This window comes from Phalaenopsis equestris, unplaced genomic scaffold (genome assembly GCF_001263595.1).
Source record: "Phalaenopsis equestris unplaced genomic scaffold, ASM126359v1 Scaffold000235, whole genome shotgun sequence".
Lineage (NCBI taxonomy): Eukaryota > Viridiplantae > Streptophyta > Magnoliopsida > Asparagales > Orchidaceae > Phalaenopsis > Phalaenopsis equestris.
Genome location: NW_018164677.1, coordinates 755,741 through 782,302, shown reverse-complemented (window position 1 = coordinate 782,302; position 26,562 = coordinate 755,741). Strand labels below are relative to the sequence as shown.

Here is a 26,562-nt window from a genome sequence, read left to right as displayed (position 1 = left end):
ACCGGCCGGCCCTCAAGGATGGAGGATTGCCGCTCCCTCCTTCCTCTTCCCTCCATTTCTTTTTCCCTTCATTCATTTTTCTTTCATTTTTCTTTCCTTTCTTTCTTTTCCTACTTTCCTTCCCAAGCCTTCTCTAATTTAAAACCATTTCTAAAGCTGAAATCTGATTTTTATTCTCATTCTTAATTTAAAACCTTTTCTAAAAACTGAAATTTGATTTTCATTCTCCTTCTTAATTTAAAACCTTTCCTAAAAATTGAGATCTAATTTTTATTCTCCTTCCTAATTTAAATCCCTTCCTCAAATCTGAAATCTGAATGTATTCTCCATTCTATTTTAGTGTTTCTTAATTGGATCTAGTCTCTTTATAAATAGGAGAGATGTGCCTGGAGTTAGATGTCCTGGTTTTGATATCTGAATTCAGGTTTTATTCTAGAGTTTTTCCCTTAAAGGGCTATATCTATCGTCGAGGAAATGCTCCAACTCTCACTCGTCTGAGGTGGTGATTGTCTCCAAGGGTTCGAGTGGTGCTCCTGCTGTATCTCGATCCCACCGAGATATTTCTCCGTCCGTCCATCCTCGCCGCTCCCTTGCAGACCGCTGTCCAGTCCCCTCCTGCATCTAGCAGGCCGCTGTCATCTACTTTCCTGCTGCTACCAACCCACCTCCCAACCCTACAGCAGGCCGCCGCCACTCCTGCCCTTTGCCAACAACCGTCGACTGCTTCCCAGCCTGCCAAACCACCTCAAACTTCTCCCTGCTGCAGTCCTCTGTCCAGCTCTCTTCTGCAGCCAGCAGGCCGCTGTCTTCTACTTTTTGCCATCCCAGCTTGCTGTCCCGCTACTCCCAACTGCTGTCCTACCTTCCCGGTTTGCTATCCCACCTTCCAACCAATTTCCACCGCCCTTGGGATACACTCGATGTGTCCGTTTGTGTCGTTTTGTGTTTTGGTGATGTTATTTCCAGTTTGTGTGTGTTGTAACCTTCATTTTATGGTTTGGGCTTTCTCCTCCGGTAACAAAAAAATATTTACAAAAAACCTGCATTTAAAAACAACAATTCCACAAACCCACTCAATTAGGCCAGCAGTCATACCTGCCAAAATAAAGATCATAAATCTTTATAGTAAATCTAGATTTAATAAAAAGAGATTCAAAATGCACTTGCTGGGAGCGACAACTAACTTCAGCAATCTGAAAGATGATAGATGTCTAACGTTGTCACTAGTGCCAGAGAAGTTAAGAGATTGTTATAAATTCATCATATTACACATAGATTGAGTCCAATAACCACATTTCAAGAAAAAAATTAGATAGAAAAAGATGCAAAATACACCCTATTGGTGGTGTAAAAATGCTGAGCTTGAGCGAGCCCATTGTTTGTTTGTTTTTGGTTTGCTCAAAAATTGATTTGTGTGAAGTTTGCTTACATGTTTGTGCTCATTTCATTTCGAATTTTGTTATTTATTTGCCATTCTTGTTTGGCTCAAATTTTGTTTGTATGATTAAAAAATATTAAATTTTAACATTTTTTAAAATAAAACTTGAATAATTTAATATAAAGGTTGTATTAAATGTTAATTATTTAATTAATTTGAGCTAAAATAAGCCGAATATAATGAAACAAAGCTCTATTAGTATTCAACTCATTTATAAATTGAGCTGAAATTATTTATTCATGCTAATGAATAAATCTAACACGAGCTTTTTAACGAGTTAAAAGCCAGTTAGTTCACAAATGACGAGCTTTTGTGACAGCTCTACACACTACTAAGGTTTTTCTTTTTCATACGGAGAATATAAGAGGAGAGCAGGAATCGGAGAAGAGTGGCTCTTAGAGTCTATGGTGTCTGTGGTGAGCAAAGAAGTGCTGATTACGGCAATGACAGAAAGAAGTTGGGATTTTATTTCTCACTTTGCAGAGTTCTAGAGTCAACGACAAGGTGAAACCACTAAATTTTTATTGCATTAGATAATTTTCTTTCGTTTGCTCCAGAGATTCTTCTTAAATTTTTGTGGTTGTTTTTTTCCTAGTGAAATTCGGTGTTACATATAGTTTTATATTTTGCATCAAGTTATAATTAATACTTGGACTTTTTTTCTTAGAATTTTTCTTATCGAGCCATTATTTGCACTACTTGTTTTAGTTTCCATCTATTCCTTGAGTTGGAGTAGGGCGTCCCTTCTTGTAGAGCGCCACTAAGGGACTTCATGGAGCAGTTCAGTTAGATGATGGAGCAGTTTTGTCACTTAGTCTCATTTTGGGTATATGCACTAATATTTTATTAGAGAACTTTGTATTGAGTACATGAACCGGAGATTTATCCTCCTTTTTTGCTTTTAAATATTAATGCAACAAGCACACTTTTAAGGGTCATAGTTTTCATCTGTTCCTTCTACGTTTACTTTGGTGAGATATGTGTATAGAATAATGATTGACTTCTATGTTTCAGAGATGAAGATGATTCCTATGGAAAACTATGGCGTAAAGTGTATGTCCATTGGGTTTCTTGTTGAGAAGGATGCTCCAATTGTGTGGAGAGGTCCAATGGTATGTTATTTAACTTGCCTCTTTTTTTTACTTAATCTTTATTTTATCATGATGCGTGTAGTTACTTCTCGTATATATATTCAAGGAAAATTTGTATCTTTCTTTCAGAAGTACTTTTGCAGAAGTTAATGAAATGAACCATGGTATGGCATCTGCACTGACACAATCTGCATTTCCGCATGTATCATACACTCTGACTATTTTTTTAATGCAATTTTATGACAAGCTAATAATAGGAGTATAACAATAACATTTAATAAGAATAATCTGCGGAATAAATACATAGCACAAAATAAATACATCATGGATTACAAGCATAGCTGGCACACCTACCTTTTGGATGAAAATAGGAGAGGATGGTAAATTATTTTTTTTTATCACAGTCCCGTATAATGAGCTAGATTTGAAACCTGCTATCCACCCAATGCGTTGTCACTCAGAAAGCTCCCATAAGAACAAGGAGGGATGCGGTGAACCATGATCTTCCGTCTTTCCATAATTTTAATTTATTGTCATTGCAGGCATTCTGAAATTTAATCTTTATCAATTACAATTAATAACTTAAATTAAATCAATATTCTACCTTTTTTTAAACCTCTGCCTGAACCCTAAGCTATTCGAATTGAGCAACAGAGGCTTAGTTGAATTTTCCTACAAACCACACGATATCTTCCTCTTCCTTCCATGGTTACGACACAGGATTAGCTCTCCTGTTCCGTCGATCATGGAAGGCTTTGCACGGTAAGGAAAAGCCACACACATCTTCGGTTTTTTTCCTTTCTAAGGCTGCTCGCAACACTTGATAGAGTTGCTAGAGCGTCTGTCACGCTAGTTCGATCGTGAGAATGACAGGAAATGACGCATTAGGTGAGCCGCTCGTCTCCTCCTCCCCCTCCTTCTTCCCCTCCTTTCTCTTCTGCCTCACTCCCTCTGTCCCTCTCACGACTCTTGCTCCCTCTGTGTCGTGTGTGTGGTATGTGCTTGAATGAGAGGGGATGAGGGAAAAGCCGAAATTTGAGTCTCTCACTAGCGATATGTCACGCCCCGCCATTTTCAAGGAAATGACAAGACAAGTATGCAAAGGAAAACTCTAGAAGAGGCATGCATAACAAGAACCTTCTAGAGCCAAGAAGGTGGATGAGAAAAGTTCCACACAAATCTAGAAATTTCTACCCAACTCTAGAGGTCAGAGGAAGGCAATACTCGATGAAGAACTCAAGAATGGAGCATGGAGAGTTCAAGAAGAACCTAGAAGAATCTAGGATTATGTATTTATGTATGAATTGTATGAAATACTTTAGAAAGTAGGGAATTCTGGAATATTCTCATGGCTTGGAAGGGGACTATAAATAGAGGTTCCTTCTCTCATTTGTGATCATCTAAGCATTCAATCAAATCTTCCTAGTATTCAAGTGTGGAGTGTTTCTTTCTCTCTACTCTTCTTCTTAAGAATGCATTGTGCTCACAAGTCCAAGCGTTGTGAGGTTTAGACAGATTTAGTGCTAAAGGAGAGCGCTAAAGCCGCACGGGTGACTAGAGAATTGTTAGTCCGTGACAGCTGGTTTCAGAGCCTTGGTTCGAAGGAATGACAAAAAATATCAAAGAGATCCCGTTGCACCCAAGCCACATGGGAGGTCCAAGGAGATCATGCATGACTTTGATTCGCGCCTTGCTTGAATGGAGGGCCAAGTAGAGCATCTTGGCCAAAGGGTTTATGAACTCGAGGAGGAAGGCGTCACAATCCATTCAACGATCAGAGGCATGATGCTCCAACTTGAGGAGAACTTAATGGGCCATTTGGCTAAGATGCAGGAGTATTTGCTGGGGAAGCTCCAAGAGATGCGAAGAGCCTATGAGGAGGAGATGAGTGACGTGCTAGCTAGCTCGGAGGAGATGCGTTGTGACATTTCGCTGTGCAAGTGGGCACTAGCGGCATCCACAAACCATCCCGCTTTCGTAGCCAAGAGTATTGAAGTTCCAAAACCTATAAGTTTTGGAGGGATTCACAACGCGATGAAGTAGACAACTTCCTATGAGGACTAGAACAATACTTTGGAGCGATGAAGATTGCTGATGAAGATGCAAAAATACAATTTGCCTCTCTTTATCTCTCGGACATCGCTATGCTTTGGTGGAGAAGAAGAAAATGAGATGTGAAGAAAGATTTGTGCTCTATGTCCACTCTCAATGACTTAAAGAGAGAGCTAAAGAGGCAATTCTACCCCGAGAATGCCGAATGAGGCTAGAACCCGATGACGGTGACTCAAGCAAGAGGGATCGATTCGGGAGTACATTAGGGAGTTTACAAGCTTGGTCCTTGAAATCCCTGATATGTCAGACAAGGATGCTTTGTTCAACTTCATGGATGAGCTCTAACATTGGGCAAAGACCGAGCTTAGGAGGGGAGGAGTGCAAGATCTTACCACTGCCATCGCGAGCTTGGTTGATTATTCAAAGGAGTTTAGAAAGCCTGAAGATAAAAAAGGTTGTGATGTCAAAGGTGGGGATGACAAGGACAAACACAAGGAGGAGAAACATCGCGAATCAACCCCAACAAAGGCAAGGGAGAAGGGGAAGACTAACAACAAGTCATATCAAAACTGCCGCTTTCTTTGTGAAGGACCTCATTGAGCAAGGGGTTACCCTTAAAAGAAGGCCCTCAACTCTCTCCTTGCAAGCCATAAGGAGGAAGAAGAAAGTGATAGACAAAATGACATGGAGGCACATGTGAGATCTCTTCAACTGCTGAACGAGATGTAAGTTCCGACAAAACCCTAAGGGAAGGGGTTACTCTTTGTGGAGATGACAATAGGAGGGAATACAACCAGTGGATACGTGTGCTTTCCACAACTTCATCTCCAGCGAGGAAACAAAAAGGTTGGAGTTGTAGATGAATAAAGGAGGGGGCTCCATTAAAGTCGTCCATTTAACAGAGATGCCAATCGATGGAATGGCTAAGGGAGTCAAGACCAACATTGGGGCATGGTCAGGTAGACTTCTCCATCATTCCTTTGGATGATTACAAAGTTATCCTAGGAATGAACTTTTTGGAGCAAGCAAGAGCATTTCCAATGCCATTCGCCAATAGCATGTTCATCACGGAAGGGAGTAGTCAAGCTTGCTAAATACCAATAAGAAGGTTAAGCAAACAAGGATCTAAAGCGCTATTGGCGATCCAACTCGAGGATGGTATTGCTCAGGACAAGGGGGAGGACTAGGCTACCCTTCATGATATCAATGAAGGAGAAAAAACCTAAGGTGTTGGGATGCCAAGGAAGGTAGTGGAGGTTCCTAATAAACCACCGCCAAGAAAGAAGAAAGATTGTTCAACAAGGTTGGAGGCAAGGGATAAGCTGCTAGCCAGGAAGACTTGTTGCATGACACCCCTCTCCCATAACACTATGGAGAAACCAAATTTTGCTAAGTCTGGGGGCAAACCAAGGAGGCAGTTTCGAAGGTGCAGGGGAAGCTGCAATGAGGGCATTGCTAGTTTAAGTGGGGGAGAGTGTCACGCCATCCCATTTTCAAGGAAATGGCAAGACAAGCATGAGAAGGAAAACTCTAGAAGAGGCATGCATGACAATAACCTTCTAGAGCCAAGAAGGTGGATGAGAAAAGTTTCGCACAACTCTAGAAACTTCTATCCAACTCTAGAGGTCAGAGGAAGTCAATACTCAATGAAGAACTCATGGATGGAGTATGGAGAGTTTAAGAAGAACCTAGATGAATCTAGGATTATGTATTTATGTAAGAATTGTATGGAATACTCCACAAAGTAGGGAATTCTAGAATATTCTCATGGCTTGGAGGGGGACTATAAATAGATGTCCCTCCCTTCATTTGTAATCATCTAAGCATTCAATCCAAGCTTCTAAGTATTCTAGTGTGAAGGGTTCCTTTCTCTCTACTCTTCTTCTTAAGAGTGCATTGTGCTTACAAGTCCAAACGTTGTAAGGATTAGACTGATTTAGTGCTAAAGGAGAATGTTAGAGCCTCACGGGTTTCTAGAAAAAAGTTAGTCCGTGACAGGTAGCTTCCCTTTCGAACGTTGTCTGTGAAATGACATATATGAAACAAGTGTCGTAACGAATTGTTCCTTTCATTTTCATTTTTTTATAATTTTTTAATTAACAGGTTATTACATTTTTATTAGCATTTAGATTAGAAAACTTTTGCCAAAATTTTCCTTTAAAAATATTTAGAAGATATAAAAAAATACTTTTTTTAAGGCCACACGCCCCCTCAAACCCCCATATATCTGTGTGTATTGAAAGCCCAATGACTAATATATTAAATAAAAAGTAGGGTACTAAATAAAAAACTAAAAGGTGTCAAAATAAGAGTATCAGGTAGCTAGAGAGCGGCCTGATTTTGCCTTGCCTCTGCCTCTTGTTATAGGGAAGGAACGTCCCAAATATGACACCCAATCCACACAAAAATCACCAAATCAAATGGTCCCAAAAAAGAAAAAATACAACAAAAAACATAAGAGTTCTAAATAAAAAACTAAAAGGTGTCAAAATAAGAGTATCAGGTAGCTAGAGAGCGGCCTGATTTTGCCTTGCCTCTGCCTCTTGTTATAGGGAAGGAACCACCTAATAAATTGGTCAGATGAGTGCCATTGCCGGTAGTAACCAATGTATCATCCAATAAATTCCCTAACTCGAGTCGTCCTCCGTTTTTTTCTTTCTCCTCGTGTAGACCAGCCATTCCTCATCCGAAGATTGACTCACATGATCAACATAATGGTCTGAAGTGTGCAGGATATGTGTAGGTTGTTGAACATTAGAAGCAACTACTTGTTGTACCAGCTGATCTTTTATCGAGTCGAAAGAACACTCTCGTGTGTCTTGGCATGTAAGTGGGTCTTCTTTAATAATAATAAATGGTATCAACACATTTGGATCTGTACTTGTAGTAAGGTGTTCTTCATGTGAAACTGCGATGTTAGAAAGATGATTAGATTGGACCTTCTCAGCAAGGATGGTAGGTGACTGATCTTTAGTGATATTCGGCCTTAGATGAGGAGGCCTTAGATGATATTCGGCCTTAGATGAGGATGCAAGCGATAGCAAATAGTAGAACTGTGACCAAACATACTACAGTGAGAGCAATGAGGAGGATGTGGTTTTATTTCAACCTTTTGCCAATACCCGGTGTGAATAGTGCCAATTCATATCTCATCCGGAGCTAGTTGAGTGATCTCTCTCAACTAACACACAAGCCACAGAGAGTCTGGTAACAGAAAGAGTAAGACTATCCTCCTTGAGAGACTTACCGTAAGCAATTGCTAAAGAGTAGAAGATTTCCATGTTGAACAGATGCAATTTTAACCCTGGAAACTTTATCCAAACTGGAATGATAGGGGACTCCGCATTTTGATCAAAACCGACAGTCCACTTTAGAATTTTCATAAAACGATTGTCGATCTTGATAACTTTTCGAGAGAAAATGCGAGTGTAATCGGAATCGTGAGATAGCTGGATAAATATATGTCGACCGTCTCGTAGACCAATGTTCCAACTGCCCAATAGTTTCATAACATCAAATTCTTTCCTAATGATCTCCAGTTTTGGGTGACCATAAAAGAATTTCCCCACTAAAGCAAAACTCCAAGAGGACGCTAGATTATTAGTTTCAACCTTAGTGAGAATAAGTGCGGACTTTCCATTTTTTTCCAAGCTTTTTAATAAAAGTGTGTTCGCCGCCACCTTCAAGAGCCTCGTGGTACGATTGTGGAGGTACGATTGTGGGTACGATTGTGGAACATTGAAGGACTTGCCGATAGTAAAAGCAGACTCTGAACCTGGAGGAGGGGCACGAGCAAGAATGGGCAAGTCGTCGGCAGGAGTATTTGCATAGGAACAGAGCGTCGAGGCCATCTCCCTCACAAGAGGTCATGAAAGAAATGGTCTGACGGGCCGCAAGGATGCGAGGAAACTGTTGGTGTTGTCGGGCTTGGGTTGTCTGGAGTGAGATGATTGTAGCGCCTTTGTCTAAGGAAACAGACACAAGATCGACTACGGGAGACGACTGTAGCGCCTTCGTCCAAGGAGACAGTCGACGACGACAGGAGCGTTCCGTCGACTACGGAGACGACTGGGAGCGATCGACTTCAACAAGAGAGACAGGGTGTGAACATCGTCGTGGGAGACGCCGAAGAGAAGCGAAGATGTCGATAGAATCACTGCCAGGAATCGCCATGTGGAGAAACCCTAGCAGAGCGTGCCGCTGCCGACGCCATCGTGATATATAGATATTTATGTTGTATGTATATATATGTAAGACGAGATATATATACATATGACGTCGGTGGCGGGCAGCTCTGCTAGGGTTTCGCCCGATGGCGATTCCCAACATTGAATCTTTTGGCTTTCAATCCATCGATTTCTTCGTGCTTGATGACGAAGGTCTTCTCGTTCTCGACGACAAAGGGCTTCTCCTTTGGTTGTTTTGCACGTCGTCTCTCCTCCTGACATTCACACCATCGTTTCAGCCCGACGGCGAAGGGCTTCAGCTCGTCTGTTCCCTTGTCTTTGAGCTTCGTCGAGGCTCCGCCTTCTGCAGTTCGTATTTTCTGCGCGACTGTTATCTGTCTTCGTAAACCTCGTCGAGCTGTGGCTGTTCCATGACTTTGATTTCTGCGGCTTTGCCCCGACCGTCTTTGGATCGACGTTTTTTGCCCTCTACTCGACTTGGCAGGGTTTTTCGCTACTGTGATGGAGCTCCCTTCTTCTGTGGTTGAACCTGACAAAGTCTCATTTGCCCACATGGCGGGTAATCCTTAGGTGGAGTTGGCGGTTGTGTTCCCCTCAAATTATAAGGAGTATCGTGATAATACAGGTGATTGCCCCTTCATTAAGAATGCAAGTAGAAAAAGTGAGAAAACAACCCTTTTTTTCTTTGAGTTATAAATTTCAACCCTGAATGAGAAATTCAAGTTCGCTCTTATTGAAATTTCAGTGGGGGCACTCACCTATGGAAGTTATCAGGAAAAATTTGATGCTCTCAAACTAGCAAGAAATTGGAAAGTGAGGCTCATGGATGAGAGACATGTGTTGTGCTCTCAAACTAGCAAGAAAGTGGAAAGTGAGGCTCATGGATGAGAGACATGTGTTGATTCAATTAATTGTGATTGAAAACTACATAGAATTTTCTCTAAAAAATATCTTAACATTGCAGACAAATCAGTGAAGTTACTTAAGTGGTCTTTTAGTTTTAACCCCAATCATAAATCTCCTATTGTATCGGTATGGTTTAGTCTACCTGGTCTCAAGTTGCCATCAGGTTCTTTACTCTATTGGGGACGTACTTAGGGACCCTATGAAGCTGGATCTACTCACTTTCAACTGAACCATATATTCTGTGGCCAGAATATTTATGAAAAGAGATTACTTTACCTGATATTGCTGAAGTCTGGTTAGGCACAACTCACAATAGAGATTGAAAACAAATCGTCATGGAGCATTGACCTCTTTATTGTTCTCATTGTAAGATGTTTGGGCATACCCTTGATAAATGCCATAAGCTTCATCCTAATTTGAAATCTAAAGATCAAGTGAATAATGATGGATGTAACCATACTGCTCTGAACATATCTGTTCCACCTGGAGAGAAAATATCACAGAACAGGATTTGTGTTTGACTTAATTGCTCCTGTGGACCCCCCTTGAAAATACTGTATCTGCGAATGATATGAAGCTGGATAGCTCTGAGCAACCTACACTTTCAAACTCTATTGAAAACAACACTGAAGGATCCCTACCTACACGGACTTATAATCAGGAGAACCTTGCAGTTTCTCAACTTCAGGAGGTATCAGGGGTATAAGTGATAACTCATACCTCACATACACTAGAACCTATTGTGGGTACAACTATTGACAAGCTTTCTACGACAACACTACTACCTCATCCGAATGAGCAATCTTTAGATGAGGAACTACAAGTCTACACTTCCAGAAGAAAGAAGAAGAATGAAGATCTACTTGAACTAAGGAATCTAATGAATGATACTTTGGTTACTTCGGGCAATGGTATGCACCTCACCAATTTATTAGTTGGTTCCCTTCTGAGAACTAGAGGCAGAGACAGAACTAAATTGGGTCGTCCTGATTGATCTTATATGTACTATCTATTTTTGGGTTTTTTCTTTTTTTTTTTGTGTTGTACCGTGTGGGTTGGGTGCCTGTTTGGGCCCACTCACCCACTCATACAACCTATCCATACCCTTTTCTTTTTAATATATTTTTCCTTGGGCTTCTCTCTCTCTCTCTCTCTCTCTCTCTCTCTCTCTCTATATATATATATATATATATATATGCAAATCTTGAATGTGACGTGATGCATGAGAAGACACACAAAAAATAAAATTTTTTCAAATTTTGGCAAAAGCCATCTGTTTGATGTGAGTCAAAAAGCATGTAAAAGTGACTCTAATTAATAGATTGGAAATTCTCCAAAAGCATAAACTTTGCAAGATATTTGAAATCGAAATAGAATCATATAATGTTTTAGGATTCACATGAAAAAATGAAATTAGATTGTAACGAATTTGAATAAATTTCAAAATTTATATAATTAATCATAGATTATATGTTTAAAAATGAACAATGCAAAGGTCACCAAAGCGGATCCAAACCTCACATTAAATGCACTATATTTGAAGAACTTGCCTCTATCTAGCACAGAAATTTTAGAGGTGTTTGAAATTTTTATCTAGTCTTTATTTCCCATGCCTAAAAAGCTCCATTTTATGATTCAAATTAGATTAGTTTTTCATAATCCCAAAATCAAAATTAAAAAAAAAAAACCAAGCAAGTTCCAACTTCAATAATCTCGTTTCCATCAACAACCACAAGTCAGATGGAAATTTGCTTGTGAAAAGCAGCAAACCACCACCATCAGATCTCCACTATATTTGTCAAAAAAGAAAGTATAGAATTTCTGCTGGCATTGTTGATTAATCACATATAAGAGGAAACTAAAGAAAAATCTACAAAGAAATAGGCAGGGGCGCAAGAAAGCAAATGAAAGCAAAGCAGACACGAGTCGTAGAGAAAAATGTTCAGTTTAGTGGTAAAGGAGGGTAAAAACGGAGGATTTGGTGACCAAGGATTTATGGGAGTTGAATTGAATTAGCTTGTAGTCTAAGCAATAAAAAACAAAAAAGATTTAAGGGAATCAAAGCATTAGAGAATACATTGCGTTCTGATAGGCAAACATTGTTGGTATGTTAACACCAAGTAGTTCCCTCATTGCTAAAATCATGTACTTCTGGCAAGTATAAATTTTATTCCCATTAACATGGCTTTCATGAGGAAATAACTTGGCTTATATTTTTTATTAGATGATATGTTTCTCTACTGAAAAAATATCTGTTGAAATGAGAATGCTTCGAAGATGAATGCCTTGAAGTGGATAAAATAAAGACTGAGTGTATGAAATACCAAGATGCGATAGATTTCCAGTATCTTATATAGAAGAATGAAATATAGATGATAACTTTTAAAGTTAAAGTTGAGTGGTTAAAATCACAAAATTCCTTGGGTGTATTTTTGTCATATGAGGATATTATAGTCTTAAAGGTAAGCTTTAAAAACCTGCAATTTGGTCTATTATGCTGCATGTATTTGAGTATTGGGTAGGAAAAATGTTATTGATTGTTAATCAGGTGTTTGGAATCATTTTAATTTTTAATTTTTTCTTCTTTTTTTATATTGCTAATGCTTTAACTTGAAAAAAAGCATGCCAAGCGCTCCTCTAGAATAATGTTGTGTGCATAATGGCTGATGACCCAAATGTGAAGAAGGATTTATTCATTGCAAACTAGTGGATTGACCAGATGATGATGTGGAAGGGGGAAGGGAGGATGAGAAAGATAGTGATGACGAGGTGAAAGAGGCCATCGATGATGCCTAAGTTGTCGACGACATAGGAGAAGAACGAAAGACAAATCACTTGTAGCATTGGGAGGGATCGCCTTTTTGATCTAGCTTAGGGTGAAAGCAGTTCTATGTGGGTAATCAGAGGAAAGAATCCTAAGTGCTTTCATCGCCAAATTGTTGGTGGAGGAATTCTAGCTTCTACGCCTCTGGTGTTGTGATTGTCAAGGCCTATGGATCCTTAGTTTTAATGTTTTCACTGCATTAGTCAAGCAAGCAAAGCTTATGGCTAGTAGTAGGATAGAAGCTAGTGACTAGATGCTTATAGAATATAAATTAATAAAAAAAAATAAAAGTAGTAAAAATGCCTTTGTCGATGGTGAGGATGATGCGGGAGAGCTTCTCAAATGTGTGGGGGAGTGAAGTTGTGAGGATTGATTACATAGATTTGTATGAGAATGAGTTTAAAAAATTATTTGAGAAATATTAGAAGTGCCTTGAATTATTTTATTTTTTCTGAAACAACTCAACTTGTATATAAAATAAAAACTAAACAAATATGTTTTTATTATTTTTAAAATTTTTCAAAAATAAGAATAAATAAACTACAAATTGAGAGTTTTAAGATTGATGTGTGGTACAATCAAGGAATAATAATGAATGATTGAAGGGATATCTATCAAAGATAAGATTGTTAAAAAAAAAAAAAACTTGGGCACTTCGAACATGTATAATAAAAGTAAAGAACGCACCCTTAGATTGATTGATAAAATTAATGTTAGATGATTTGGATATATGAGGAAGACCTAAGATAATATGAATAGAAGTTATTGATTTATGATTAGTATGTATGGCGCATCATGAAGCAATTAATAGAACTAAATGAATAATAGGAATTCATAATGCTGCATTTAAATAGTTGGGATAAGGCTATTGATGATTCCATTGTTAGGAATACTTGTTGATAGAGTATCAAACGCTCACATTGGATGAGAAGCAATTTTAAGAGTATGTGAATATTCATGTTTGGATATATTTGACTCTCATGTAAATACATTCTACTTATTTTGGAAGTTTGTGAAATTGTTTTCATTTATCTCAGTTTATCTACTCAAATCATGTTGTCTAAACTTAATATCCATCCATTAGTAGTAGACATTCTACATCACCTGGAAATATATATATATATATATATATATATGTGTGTGTGTGTGTGTGTGTTTGGATATATTTGAGTCTCATGTAAATACATTCTACTTATTTTGGAAGTTTGAGAAATTGTTATCATTTATCTCAGTTTATCTACTCAAATCATGTTGTCCAAACTTAATATCCATCCATTAGTAATAGGCATTCTACAATATATATATATATATATATATATTAGGGTTTGGAGCTGCGGGCGATTTCGTGGCGACTCGGAGATGCTAACGGCTACACGATCTCGACGGCACTCCCTGGTGAGAACCTCCCGGTTTTTCGGTTTTGGCTTTCCCCTCGCTCTCGGTTTTCATCTCCCGTTCTCTCCTCTTTACGGTCATGGCTAAGACTTACGTTGGGGTCACTGCGGGGATTTCTTCATCTGTGTCTCCTCCGAAGTTTGCCTTCCCTTCTTCTTTTCATGAATCGCTTGTTCTTGGAGGTGAATATAGCTTTGTTAAATCTCAAGGTCGTAAGGGGGGCAAAAATGCGCTTTTTCTCTCCGACTCTGAGAACACTATTCTCGCCTTTGCTTGTCATTTTCATTTAGTTGGTAAATTCCTTTATGGTTTCCTGAAGTATGATTTTTTGATGAAGAACTTTGAGGAGTTGAAATTATCGGGAGTGTGAAAGATCGTGGCCTTAGATAGCCGACATATTCTGCTACAACTCTCTAATGAAGATGATTACACTAAGCTTTTTGCCCGTAGAACTGTCCATTTTGGTGATGTTTGAATGAAGGTTCTTAAATGGACAACTGAGTTTGACCCCAAAACCGAGCCTCCTATTATTCCTGTTTGGCTTAAATTTCCTGGTCTGGAAGTGCATTTCTTCAATCATGAAATTTTATTCTCAATTGCTGCTATGTATGGATAGCCTTTAATGCTTGATGCTCATACTGTCAATCTAACAAGGCCCTCGATTGCTAGAATATTAAAAGAAAGGGATGTCACCTTACCTCCTCCGGAGGAGATTTGGATAGGCTCTATTCATACTGGTTACTGACAGTCGATTTTGCTTGAAAAACATCCATATTACTGTATGCATTGCAACATGTTTGGTCATGATTCTGATCATTTCTTTCATTTATATCCTGAATTAAGGAAGTTTTCTACCACTCGACCGCCCCCTGGTGAGTAGAAATCTGCTCTTCCTACTTCCTCCCAACCATCTATGTAGACTGCTGATGCTGTCATGGTTTCGGTTGACTCTCTAACTGTGGATGGTTCGGCTGTAGGGGGTTCGAATGATTTGCCTGCTCCCTCTTTAGATGCTACCAGGGTGCCTCCTCCTGTTAGTGTGGAAGCTGAGGTGGCTCATGTGCCATTTCCCGTGGATGTTACAATTGGTAATTTTGCCGAACCTTCTGTTTTCCCTGAACCGAGCCCTCCATTCACATACTTACTGTATCACCCAATCAAACTGAAACTGTTGATCCCGCTCAGCGTTCAACTACTGGGGTTACTTCTTCACAACAAGACCCATCACCATTAGCTGTTTCTGCCTTAGAATCTGAATGACAAATTCAGAGATATAGCAGAAAACGAGATAGAAGGAAATTTGAACTTCCAAAATTGACACAACCAAATATTACTGATGTCACTTATCACTCAGAAGGTGAACACTTGCACCTACCCCCTAGGATTGCTAGGTGGGAGGGTGTCATGGGCCATAATGTTTAATGTTTTTGGTTTGGAACATTAGAGGAGTGACGAACCCTCACTCCTTTAATCGTTTAAAGCATTTATGTAGGGTCCATAAATCTAGTATTCTTGTTCTTTTGGAGCCTCTTGTTTCGATTCATAAAGAAGACATCATTAAGAAGCTCAAGGGTTATTTGCATTTCTGCAATGTGAACAACAAAATTTGGCTATTTTGGCAGAAATATATCACTGTTAATATAATTGATGACAATGTGCAATATGTTCTCATTCAACATCAATTTGAAATGTTTTCTGGTTGGGCTACATTTATTTATGCCAGCTTTCTTTTAAGGGATAAACTCCTTTGACAACAAATTACTCATATGAGGGTTGTCATTATTGATAATTGGTTCGTTGGAGGTGATTTAAATATGATTATGTCGCCTACAGAGAGATGAAATGGTGCTAAGGCACAAGTCTTATAAATCATTTCTGTGAACACATTTAGGAAGCTGACCTTTATGACTTAGGTTTTTCTGGCCCTCCTTATACTTGGCGGAGAGGTTTTCTTATGCAACGTTTGGACAGATTTTTGGGAAACTCTCAGTTTTTGAGCTACTACAATATTATACAAGTCAAACATTTGAATCATGCTGCTTCGGATCACAATCCTATTTTGCTTACTTTGACTTTTCATTCCAAATCTTCTCGCTATCATTTTAAATTTCTTAATGTTTGGGCTACTCAAACCACTTTCATTGACTTGATTAAGCAGGCTTGGGTTTCTAGAGGAAGTGAGAATCCTTGGCTTACTTTGTGGCAACTACATAAGAATGTGATTTTTCATTTAAAGAGATGAAACATTGACACTTTTGGTAATGTTCACTCTAAGGTTCTAAAGGCCTAACAGGAGGTGGATTCTTTAGAAGCTCAGGTGATTGCTACTCCCAATCTCGTGTCTAAACTAGCAGATGCTCATCACACTCTTTTAGAGGAAATTTCTATTGAGGAGGATTTCCTTAGACAGAAAGCTTGTGATAATCATTTCAAGAATGGTGACAGAAACACCAAATATTTTCATGCTACTATCAAACATCGCTATAACATAAATACCATCATCAAGATTGTCACTGAGGAGGGCTCTGTTCTCACTGATATTGATCAGATTGGTTTTAATGCAGTTGATTATTTTTCTTCTCTTTATGCTGATACTCCACCTGTCACTGATATTATTTCTGATTTTTTTGAGGACCAGAGAGATATGATTTCCAATCTCTCTTTGTCTGACCCCTTATTGAGTTGGAAATTTTCAATGCCCTTAAAGATATTAGCTCACAGAAGGCTCCTGGCCCCGATGGTTTCACCTCCACTTTTTATATTTCATGTTGGAGAATTATTAAAAATGATGTAGTGCTGGTTATTCAAAGCTTTTTCTAGGGAGTTGACCCTACAAAGTATTTCTCTGCTGCTTTGATTGTTCACATCCCTAAGTCTAATACAAAATCACACTAAAAAGATTTTAGGCCCATATCACTAACCTCGGTTGTCTTTAAAATTATCAGCAAAGTGATTGTGACCCCGTCTCCAACCTCTCATTCATTCTCTTATTTCTCCTCAACAATCGGCCTTCATTAAAGGTCGTGGCATTTCTTATAATATTCTATTGGCACAGGATATTTTACAGGATCTTGATAAAAATTGCAGGGGTGGCAATCTGATTATCAAACTTGATATCAAAAAAATTTTTGATACCTTAAATTGGGATTTCATCATCAACGTTCTAAAAGCTAGAGGTTTCAATACAAGTTTTTGCTCTTTGATTAAAAGATGGCTTGCCAATAATTATTATTCTGTCTTAGTTAATGAAAACTCTTATGGTTTTTTCACTGCTTCTCGGGGCATCAAATAGGGAGACCCTCTTTCTCCTATTATTTTCATTTTAGCTTTTGATTATTTTTCTAGGCTGCTTAACATTTTTCAATTCTCACATCCTCATGCTCAGTTTTCCCACAAAACCAAAATGACAGTCTCCCATTTTGCTTATGCAGATGACGTTATTATTTTTACTAATGCTTCTAAACCTGTCATAAAACAAATGTTGAAGCTTCTTCAGGATTTTCAAAACTGCTCTGGTCTTCATTTCAATAGTGACAAATATCAGATGTTTTTTGATAAGCAGGTTAAACAACATATTACTCATTGGGGAGTTATGTTTACAAGCTTTCATCATGCCTCTCTTCCCCTTAAATATCTTGGGGTGAATTTGATAAGGGGAAGAAAGAAACAGATACATATGGATGATGTGATTGATAAAATCAAACGTAAAGTATATGATTGGAGAAATGTTTTCCTGTCCACTGGGGGCAAGATCTCTTTACTTACTAGTGTTCTTCAAAAATATTCCATTATATTCTTTGCAAGTGTTCAATCCCAAGAAAAGTGTTATTTGTACTATAGGGAAGCACTTTAATAAATTTCTTTGGGTGGGGAATGGTGCAAAGAAAATTTGGAGTACTTGGCATAAAGTTTGTAAGCCTAAAGAGGCTGGTGGCTTCGGTTTTAAAGCACTAAAACATACTGTTGAAGTGAACCTTTGTAAACTTTGGTATAAATTTAGATTGGGTTTCTCTCTTTGGGCCATGTTTCTGAAGCAAAAATATTGTGCTCATATTCATTCTTGGTCGCGTGGAAGGTTGGAGATTCTCGTATTTGGAAGGCTGTGGTAAATGCTAGAGATACAACAAATGACTTCATTTTTTGGGACATTGGGGAGGGGAAGATTTCCTTCTGGAATGATAATTGGGGTTTTTCACATAACTCTGATTTATCTCACTCTCTTCATTCTAACTCTTTATTGGTCTCAGATTTCTTTGCTAATGATGGTTGTGATTACTCTAAGTTATGTTTTATGGTTGGGGAACATAATGCAAAACATATTCTCACTATCCCCATTACTCCTACTTATAGGGATCTCCCCATGTGGAAAAGAAGCAATTCTCTTTCGGTTTGCAAACTCATTTATGACACTCTACACTCATATCGGGATTGGATATGGAGAAAATGGATTTGGCATAAATATTTATCTCCCTCTATATCCTTTTTTCTTTGGAGATATCTTAAGTCTTTAATCCCAATTGATGATATTCTTAAGCTTAAGGGCTTGAAATTAGCCTCAAGATGCCATATGTGTAAAATGAAGGATGAGGATATAAATCACATTTTCTTTGAGTGTGTTTTCTCTTTAGATGTTTGGGATATGATTGACTTTTATTTTGATTTCTCTTAGATACATAGAGGTTCTTTAACTAGTTATTTGTGACAATGGAAGGATTATGATGCCTGTCAGGAGAGATTTCCCCTCCCTTTATTGGTTCTTTGGTTCCTTTGGAACTCCAGAAATAACTTTAAGTATCACACCTCTCCCCCCTCTACTTCTATGATTGTTGCCTATGTGATTGCCTATTACAATAAAGTTTTACGAGCTTGTTTTTCTGTGGTTAAAGTTTCTAAGCCCTCTCGGCTTATTACATGGACTCCCCTGCATGCTAATTATATGAAATTAAATATTGATGGCTGTTGGCAACCTGATTATGCTGCAGTTGGGGGCTTATTTAGAAATTATGAGGGGAGATGTCTTTGTTATTTCGCTTCCCCAGTAATTGCTGAAACTCCATTGGCTGTAGAATGTTGGGGAGTTTATTTGGCTTTTGTGGTGGCTAACATTTTCAATTTTCATAAATTAGAGGTGGAGATGGACTCTAAAATGCTTTATGATATTTTGGTTGGTACCTCTTCTCCACTCTGGGATTTTGTTGGTATCTTTAAAAGAATATTAGCTCTTATAGCTGATAAACATCTTGAGGTTAACTGGAAGTTTATACATAAAAAGGGCAATTCCCCTGTCGATTGGCTTTCCAAGCATGCAGGGGAGATCTGTCACGTTGGCATACACCCCACTGCCCCTCTTTGAAGGCTCTTCATTGGGGATATTTTAAATCTTCCTTATGTTCGGTTTTAAGTTTTTTATGCTTTTTTGTCCATCAAATGAAGCTCTATTAGGTTTGGCTGGGCATTACTGCCCTTTTTCTTGCGGTTTCCTTCTATTTTGTTTGGCTTGGTTGTTTTTATCACTTGTTACAGGATGATCTCTTTTTTTGGAGTCACGGGCTGTGCTGGAGTCCCTGCTCACGGTCTTTTTGGAGATATCTGCTATACCGAGGACAACTCTTCTGCATGATTTTCTTTGTTTTTTCTTTTTTCAAGATACTTCCAAGATATACAAGTACACAGGATTACTCTTTTTTGACTTTTTTGGTTTTTGGGTATATTTGTATTTTGTAGATTCTTTTTTGGGTGAGTTGTACTGCTGGGAGAGAGACCCCTAGGGATGAGTTAATTGTATTTTTTTGTGTTTTCTAGAAGGGGATCCTCTCCCCCTTCCTATCTTTGTACCTTCTTTTTAAATATTAATGTGTAGGGAGCCCCGCTGCGTGGCCCCCCGTGTATGTATGTATATGTATATAGGTAATTATAATATGTAAAATGCTATAAAAATACTGTTTAATTTTTTTTGAGAGGCGCAAAAAATGAGATATAAAATTTTGGGTAAATGTTTGCTATATACCTTTGCTAAATTTTGGAGTATTACCTTAAAAGAGATGGGCACAGTAGACGCATCTTTCATCAATTGATTTAAGATTATGAGTGAAAATCTCAGTTGACGGAGAAGCTACAATCTTTGAGGGAGAAGGGATTTTTGTCCATTTAAATGTACTTCTTGAGCTCTTACATTCGGATGGGCGTTCAAAATATTTAGAGTAATTGTGGCTAAATATCTTTTAAAAGAGCAATTGTGAAAGATGCCTTCTCATTCAGCCTTCTATCACTAATCAATAGACGATGTGCCAATTTGTTCCTCCTTTTGAAGGAATGGTAAGACCTATTTCCACATGGGCCTGGTTTAATGATGGCATAGAAAGACGGGCAATATCAATCCAATTTCCAAAAATGAATCAAAATAAGATCTCAAAAAATTTGAAGTTGATTGATTGAAGTGATATAAACATAACCTTGGATATTCACCAATGCAGGGGTAATCTTTTGTTACTTGGAAGCATCAAAATGGGTTCACCACTTTAGTATTTTTGTCAAAAAGCCATTGATGTGTATGTATGAATGACAAAAGTGCCCGGTGTAATTTAATTCAATGAGAAGTTTGTTGATACTATGACGATGATTAATACGATCAACTGAAAATTCACTTACTGCAAATATGGTATGAATTTGCAAATGGTGATATCTATGCTGGACAACATGAAAAGAATTTTGTAACAATAATTCCAGAGAATGGTTGACCAAGTTCAAAAATTTTCAGTGAAAATAAACTCAGGTTTGTCTTAGGACGTAAAAGCTTGTTTGTGAACACAAGAATTTAAGGCATGTAAAAAATAGTAGTGTTGCGATCTGTATTGGTTATTGACTTTGTTGTGAAACCTTGAGCTCAGCACGCCATCTTTGGGGATCTTAGATGTATCAGCAGTTGCATTATTATTATCCTATGCCATAAGCGTGCACTTTTGGCATGATTCTGTTCTATCTTTAATCGAAGGCTTATAAATTTTCAGACTTTATTTAGAAACAGTGAAGGCACTCCTGAGTGCAGGTTTAACTTTATTTCAGGTTTTCAGGTAATGAGCGCTCTTGAAAAGTTGACAAGAGGAGTTGCTTGGGGAAATCTCGACGTTCTCCTTGTTGATATGCCCCCAGGAACGGGGGATGTGCAGTTGACTATTTCTCAGCGGCTGAAGTTATCTGGTATTTGGAAACAATAGAAATTTGTTATTAATTATGTTGATTTTCTCTTTCGCTTTGTTTTTTTTACTTGCTATTCTCTGTATCAGGATAATGCCATTGTTCAATAGAAGTTTAGATGTAAATTCAGGCTGCTGTTAGCTCTTTTTAAAAAAAAGGGGCATTGACATACATACCACAGAATTCTTATTTCTCTACTTATCTAACATTAAAACATTTAAGTTTACATGCATATCACTCAAATCATTAACATCACATAAAAAATACTGGTGTGAGTGTCGTGTAGAGGAAGAGGAAGCAGGACGAAGAAGAAGATCTCACATAGTGTTGGGCCGAGCCGAGGGAGGAGGTTTGGAGAAATTGCGTGCGTGAGAAGTTTTTTAAACAATAAGTTTATTTAAGTTATAAAGATTTTATGTTTATTGTTGAAACTTGGAATAGACTAACACAATTTTATTGATAGGAGGGATATTTAAATCCACTTACAATAAACATAATAATGGAAAACAATAACTACAGAATAAGATAATAAAGAAAATAAAAAAGAATAAAACAAAAGAGGAAAAATATATTTAGGGAATAAAATCATATAATAAGTAATAATAACATATGGATAACAGTTATAATGTAATGTATATAACACATGTATTTATATATATTTAAATGTATTTGATACAAGCTCTAAAAGTTCTCTGAAACGATGAAAAAATGTCAGCTCCAAGGAAAGGTTAGGGTTTTATTTCTAAAAATATTTTATATAAATTAGTAATGTGCATGTTAATATTAATTACAATAATTAAAATTAAAAGTTTAAGTGTTGAAATCTTAAAATAGTGCAATATAATAATAATTGATAATTAAATTAAAACATTAAGTAAAGTAATAATTGAATATTTTATATTTTATTGGGATAATTTGATATAAATAAAACAATTTAAGACCAAGCAGGCCGTCCATCATCAAGGTTAGTAATCATGTTTTTATTCTATGATAATATTTTTTTTCTAGACCAAATGCATTCAATAGTACTATCATTAGATATATTGAAATTATTGCAAACTCCAGATTTTGAATTCTAGTTAATTTTTTTTGTTCATATTGTAGGATGGATGCACGTGCACTTCATATTATTGAATAATCCGACTCCTATGCAAACGATAAATAAATATTTTTTTATTAGAAAGTGATTTTTATTTGATGCTTGTTTGTGCATGATTCATTATGATATCGTTACCCTTAATGATACTAGTGGGGGAACATTAAGGTACCCGTGCACATATATGAAAAATGATATCGTTACCCTTAATTGATACAAGTTTTAGACGCCAATTCCTGTGATGGTTTTATAGATATGAAATGATATTGATATTATAATGATATAGATTCTTTGAATAACATGTTAAAAATAACCGTCATGCATGTTCTTTTTCTTGTATTTTTGTAGTTTAAGAGGATGAGTATTCATTAGCTTGTTTAGCTTATTATATTTTTAAACTAATTTTTTAGCTTAATTAAGCGATTAAAGATGAGTTATAGAGGAGAACATAATTATAGAAGATGCTAACAACCAGTAACGAGGTAAAATTAATTTTAATGTCTTAAGTTAATTTGATTAGTGACTCATTCATATGTTAAATTATAGACTAATATAGAAAATTTAAATTCACATCGTCCGACCATCTGTACCGGCCTTGGTTAATTCCAATCTCCGTGTCGAGTCGAGACAAAATTTGACATCAAAGACGAGGTTTAGGTCTAATTAATTAAATTTTGATGAAACAACCGATAGGATAATTATAAGAAAATTTTAATAATTATAAAAATGAAAGTTAACTCAAAGTAATCCATTCAGACATAATGATACACCTGAAATTATAGAAGAAAATCCGATTGAAAATGAACGAATACAACGTATTATTAATGCGAACGTGAATATTCTCACCCAAATGATGACAATGTTGACTCAAGTGATTCAAGAGTCTAGATTGCAACCTATCAGAAATGATACTTTCGTTGTAGATAAATACTTGAAGATATTTCAAGATCTGCGTCCACCTTTATTCAAGGGAATTGAAGATCTAATTGAAGCGGAGAACTGACTAATGAGGATAAATAAGTTACTAGACAACATGACTTCAATTGTTGGCGACATTTGTGCTTGATGGAGAAGCTGAAAGGTGGTGGCGCGGGTGATGTGCCCCTGGTGTGTGTTGTTTTTCTGCGTGTTTTATGTCAATTTAAGTCCCCGGTAACAATGCCAAAAACTTTACCCGTCCTGAAATTATGCGGTAATTTAATTTCCAAAAATATAACAAAAAACCCAATTTATATTAAGTAGTTAGTGTGCAAAATTGAAATGTTATAAAATATATAAAATAATTCACACACTATAGGTTCCACACAATTGCACGTATCGCTTCAAGTAAGATATGATTTTTTTTAAAAATCCCAGTATCGTTCCCACCGAGATTCGATGTAAGAAATCTCTCAGGCTAATTTTAGTCTACTACTATCAGGTCTTAGTTTGAATGGTGAAAGTTCTTATGATGATAACGTAAAACACAATATTCAAACTATAAAAATTAAAGTAAAAAAGACAAGTTAAAATGAGTTTAATGTATGCTAATTGAAATGTTACTAAAAAAACTAAGTTTATTAAACTAATTTTTAAACTTCAAAATTAAATTTACAATGACTAAACTAAGTATTGTGACAAAGAGTTCAAATTTAATAAAACATCCTTCTCCTTTACAGTTCTCCTTTATAATGAGTTTATGGTTAATAAAGTAATTAAAATTGTTTAAAATTATATAAAATTGTATTGTGTCAAATAAAAACAATTCTATTCTTTACCATTTGTCGAGCTCATAAAGAATATTGGCTAATCCAGAGTTTAGTCCCTAATTCGTGGTTAGGTTGGGAGGATTCTGACTCTCACTCCAGAGCTCTCACGTCCCCTCGCTTGAGGGCTAATATCTTGCTTTAGTTTCCACACACTTGGACAAAATTAGAGATTTTAGTCTGTCGCCCTAAAATTTTTAATTCTACGCCGATCAAAATATATTTCTCTATATATTTGCACTCAACCGCATAGACTACAGTCTCATCCATGAAATTAAATGCGACTCTCACCTTGTTGTAGAAAGCATAACCCTTTCGGATTTTATGTTTCTGAATAAATTTTAACATTTCAATTGACCAGATTGAAAAATTAATGAAGATCAGAGTTTGAATTATTTCAATTTATTGACATTTAAAACCTTTAACAACAATATTAATTCTTCACAAAACCATATCTCATTGTAGGGAGAATGACAAAGAAGACTAATCAGAATTCATGAGGAATATACGACAAAACATGGATTATATATATAAAAATAAGTTTACAAAACAAAGAAAGTAAAGAACACATCTTTTCTCAAACTCCTTAAATAATCCTTTGAAGTTCCTTTGAAACACTTTCTCTCTTTACAATCAACACTGAATTCTCCCTCATAAGTGTAATGAAGAAGAAATTTTTCACTTTCCCTCTCCTCTTATAAATCTTGAAGAAAATCCTCTTCAAACATAAGACTCTACACCACACAACACTACAAGACAAGACACCACACGACAAAAACACCACCCACCATGAGAGGCGCCAACCCCCTTATTTTGAAGAGACACAAAATTCCTTTTTTTTCCCAAAAGACACATCTTTTCATTCCAAGAGATAAATCTCTTCATCCAAGAGACATATCTCTTCATTCAAGAGCCTTTCCCAAATGTCTAGATTTATTGAACCATTCCATGGGGCATTTGATTTACTTAGAGTCTTCTAGAACATCTCAAAATAGTCAAAAATAGCCAAAAATACGTCAAAACCCACCTTTGGCTGTCCATAACCGTCTCTGGCGCTGGTTCTGGTGCCTCCAGTGTCTGTTCTCTAGCGCCAATCCTGGCGTCTGTTCTCTGGATTCTGGCGCCACATTGCAGTAGTTCCACCGTTTCAACTCCGTTTCTACCCGTTTCAGCTTCGTTTCTCCCCGTTTCAGCTGTATTTCACTCTTAATAGTTATACCTACAAAGATAAACATGAAAACAACATCTTTAAAGTGTAATTTTATTAAAAAAATGTGAGAAATGTAAAAGATATTAAGCATAGAAAGACATCGAAATGTGCCAGGTCACAATTTTCTTTCTTGCTCTTTTTTTATTCTAAATTGCACAATTTTTGCTTCACTTTCTCCAAAAGATCATTTTTTGTACCTGAAGCAAAAAATATGCAAAATATCTTCATTTAAAGTGTAATATCATTAAAAATGAGCATAAAATATATATGAAGAAGTAGTTAATTTTTAGGCGTGTCAGCGGGCAGCGTCAGGACAGGTTAGGGGACATACTCAACACAATGATAAGTTAAGAAGAGTTCATAGACCTTTTTAGAGAGTGGTTTGTATCTCTATTCGCTCGATGACAGATCCAGTACAAGTTCATCAAGTTGAAGCAAGAAGAATAGACGGTTATGCAACAGGAAGCATAATTTACTGCACTATCGTGGTATGCATCACAGTTGATCGCTATTGCAGAAGAAAAGTGCTACAGATTCTTTTCGGGATTAAAAGAATCTATCAGACAACCGATAGTATTTTGAAAGTATGTTTTAATCTTTGAAAAATGAGATCAAATGGATCTCATTCGTCCAATAGTTTGCATAATCGTGTCTGATACTGCAAATACTACACCCTCCCAAAAGATAAGTGTAGACCTCGGCGATAGACACAATCCTGCAAACTAAGAGATTTGTGACATCCGTTTGGTCTGCGAACCTTTTATGTATGACCGACGAGTTCCCCTATTTAATACAAAGATTAAATAGAGTTTATTTTATCTGGGTTCCAAGTTTCCTATAGAGGCAAACCCCTATAATTAATTACATCCCAAATAACGAGAGTCACTTGAGAAAATTCTCGATAATGATCAATGGTTCTAGTCTTCAAGAATTCAAGGTTCAGGTTTTCAAGGTAGGATGAAGAACATCAAGTGAGAATGACTCAATACAGAACACTTATTTTCAGGAGTCCAAAGGAAGAAGAAAGTAGGGGATGTCACAGATCATGAGGAGAAACCTCAATGACATCTCAGACTATCCTACGGTGTGGCTACATTTTTGGAGAAGACGTTAATTAAATATTCGATCCTGCCAGTTTTATTATTTGGGACTTAAACTTGCATAATGTCTGATTATGCAAATAGCCCACAGAGATATGAGGGTTTACATCGTACCGTATGATAACCTCGGAACCTAAGTCGAGTTAGGACTTACACTGCACAACATAGTTGTACAGAAGCCTAAAAAGGGAGTGTGAGGATTTACGTCGTGCTAGGCGAGCTACCTCGAAATCCTATGAGTTGTTATTATGCTAGGAAGAGATAATGCTGCAGAAGATCCTCTTGATGCTCGGTCTGAATTCCTCGTCGTGCTGCCCACAAAGT

The 26,562-nt window shown here is 37.1% G+C and overlaps 1 protein-coding gene across 2 annotated transcripts in view; it reads left to right on the top strand.

Annotated features, from left to right (window-relative positions):
- Positions 1-26,562, top strand: part of LOC110023913 (iron-sulfur protein NUBPL) — a 97,683-nt gene that overhangs the window by 16,497 nt on the left and 54,624 nt on the right. For both annotated transcript variants that reach the window (XM_020723567.1, XM_020723568.1), the window contains exons 4-5: positions 2,453-2,550; positions 20,964-21,090. In XM_020723567.1, the coding sequence (XP_020579226.1) occupies positions 2,453-2,550; positions 20,964-21,090 (225 nt within the window). The remainder of the gene's footprint in view (positions 1-2,452; positions 2,551-20,963; positions 21,091-26,562) is intronic.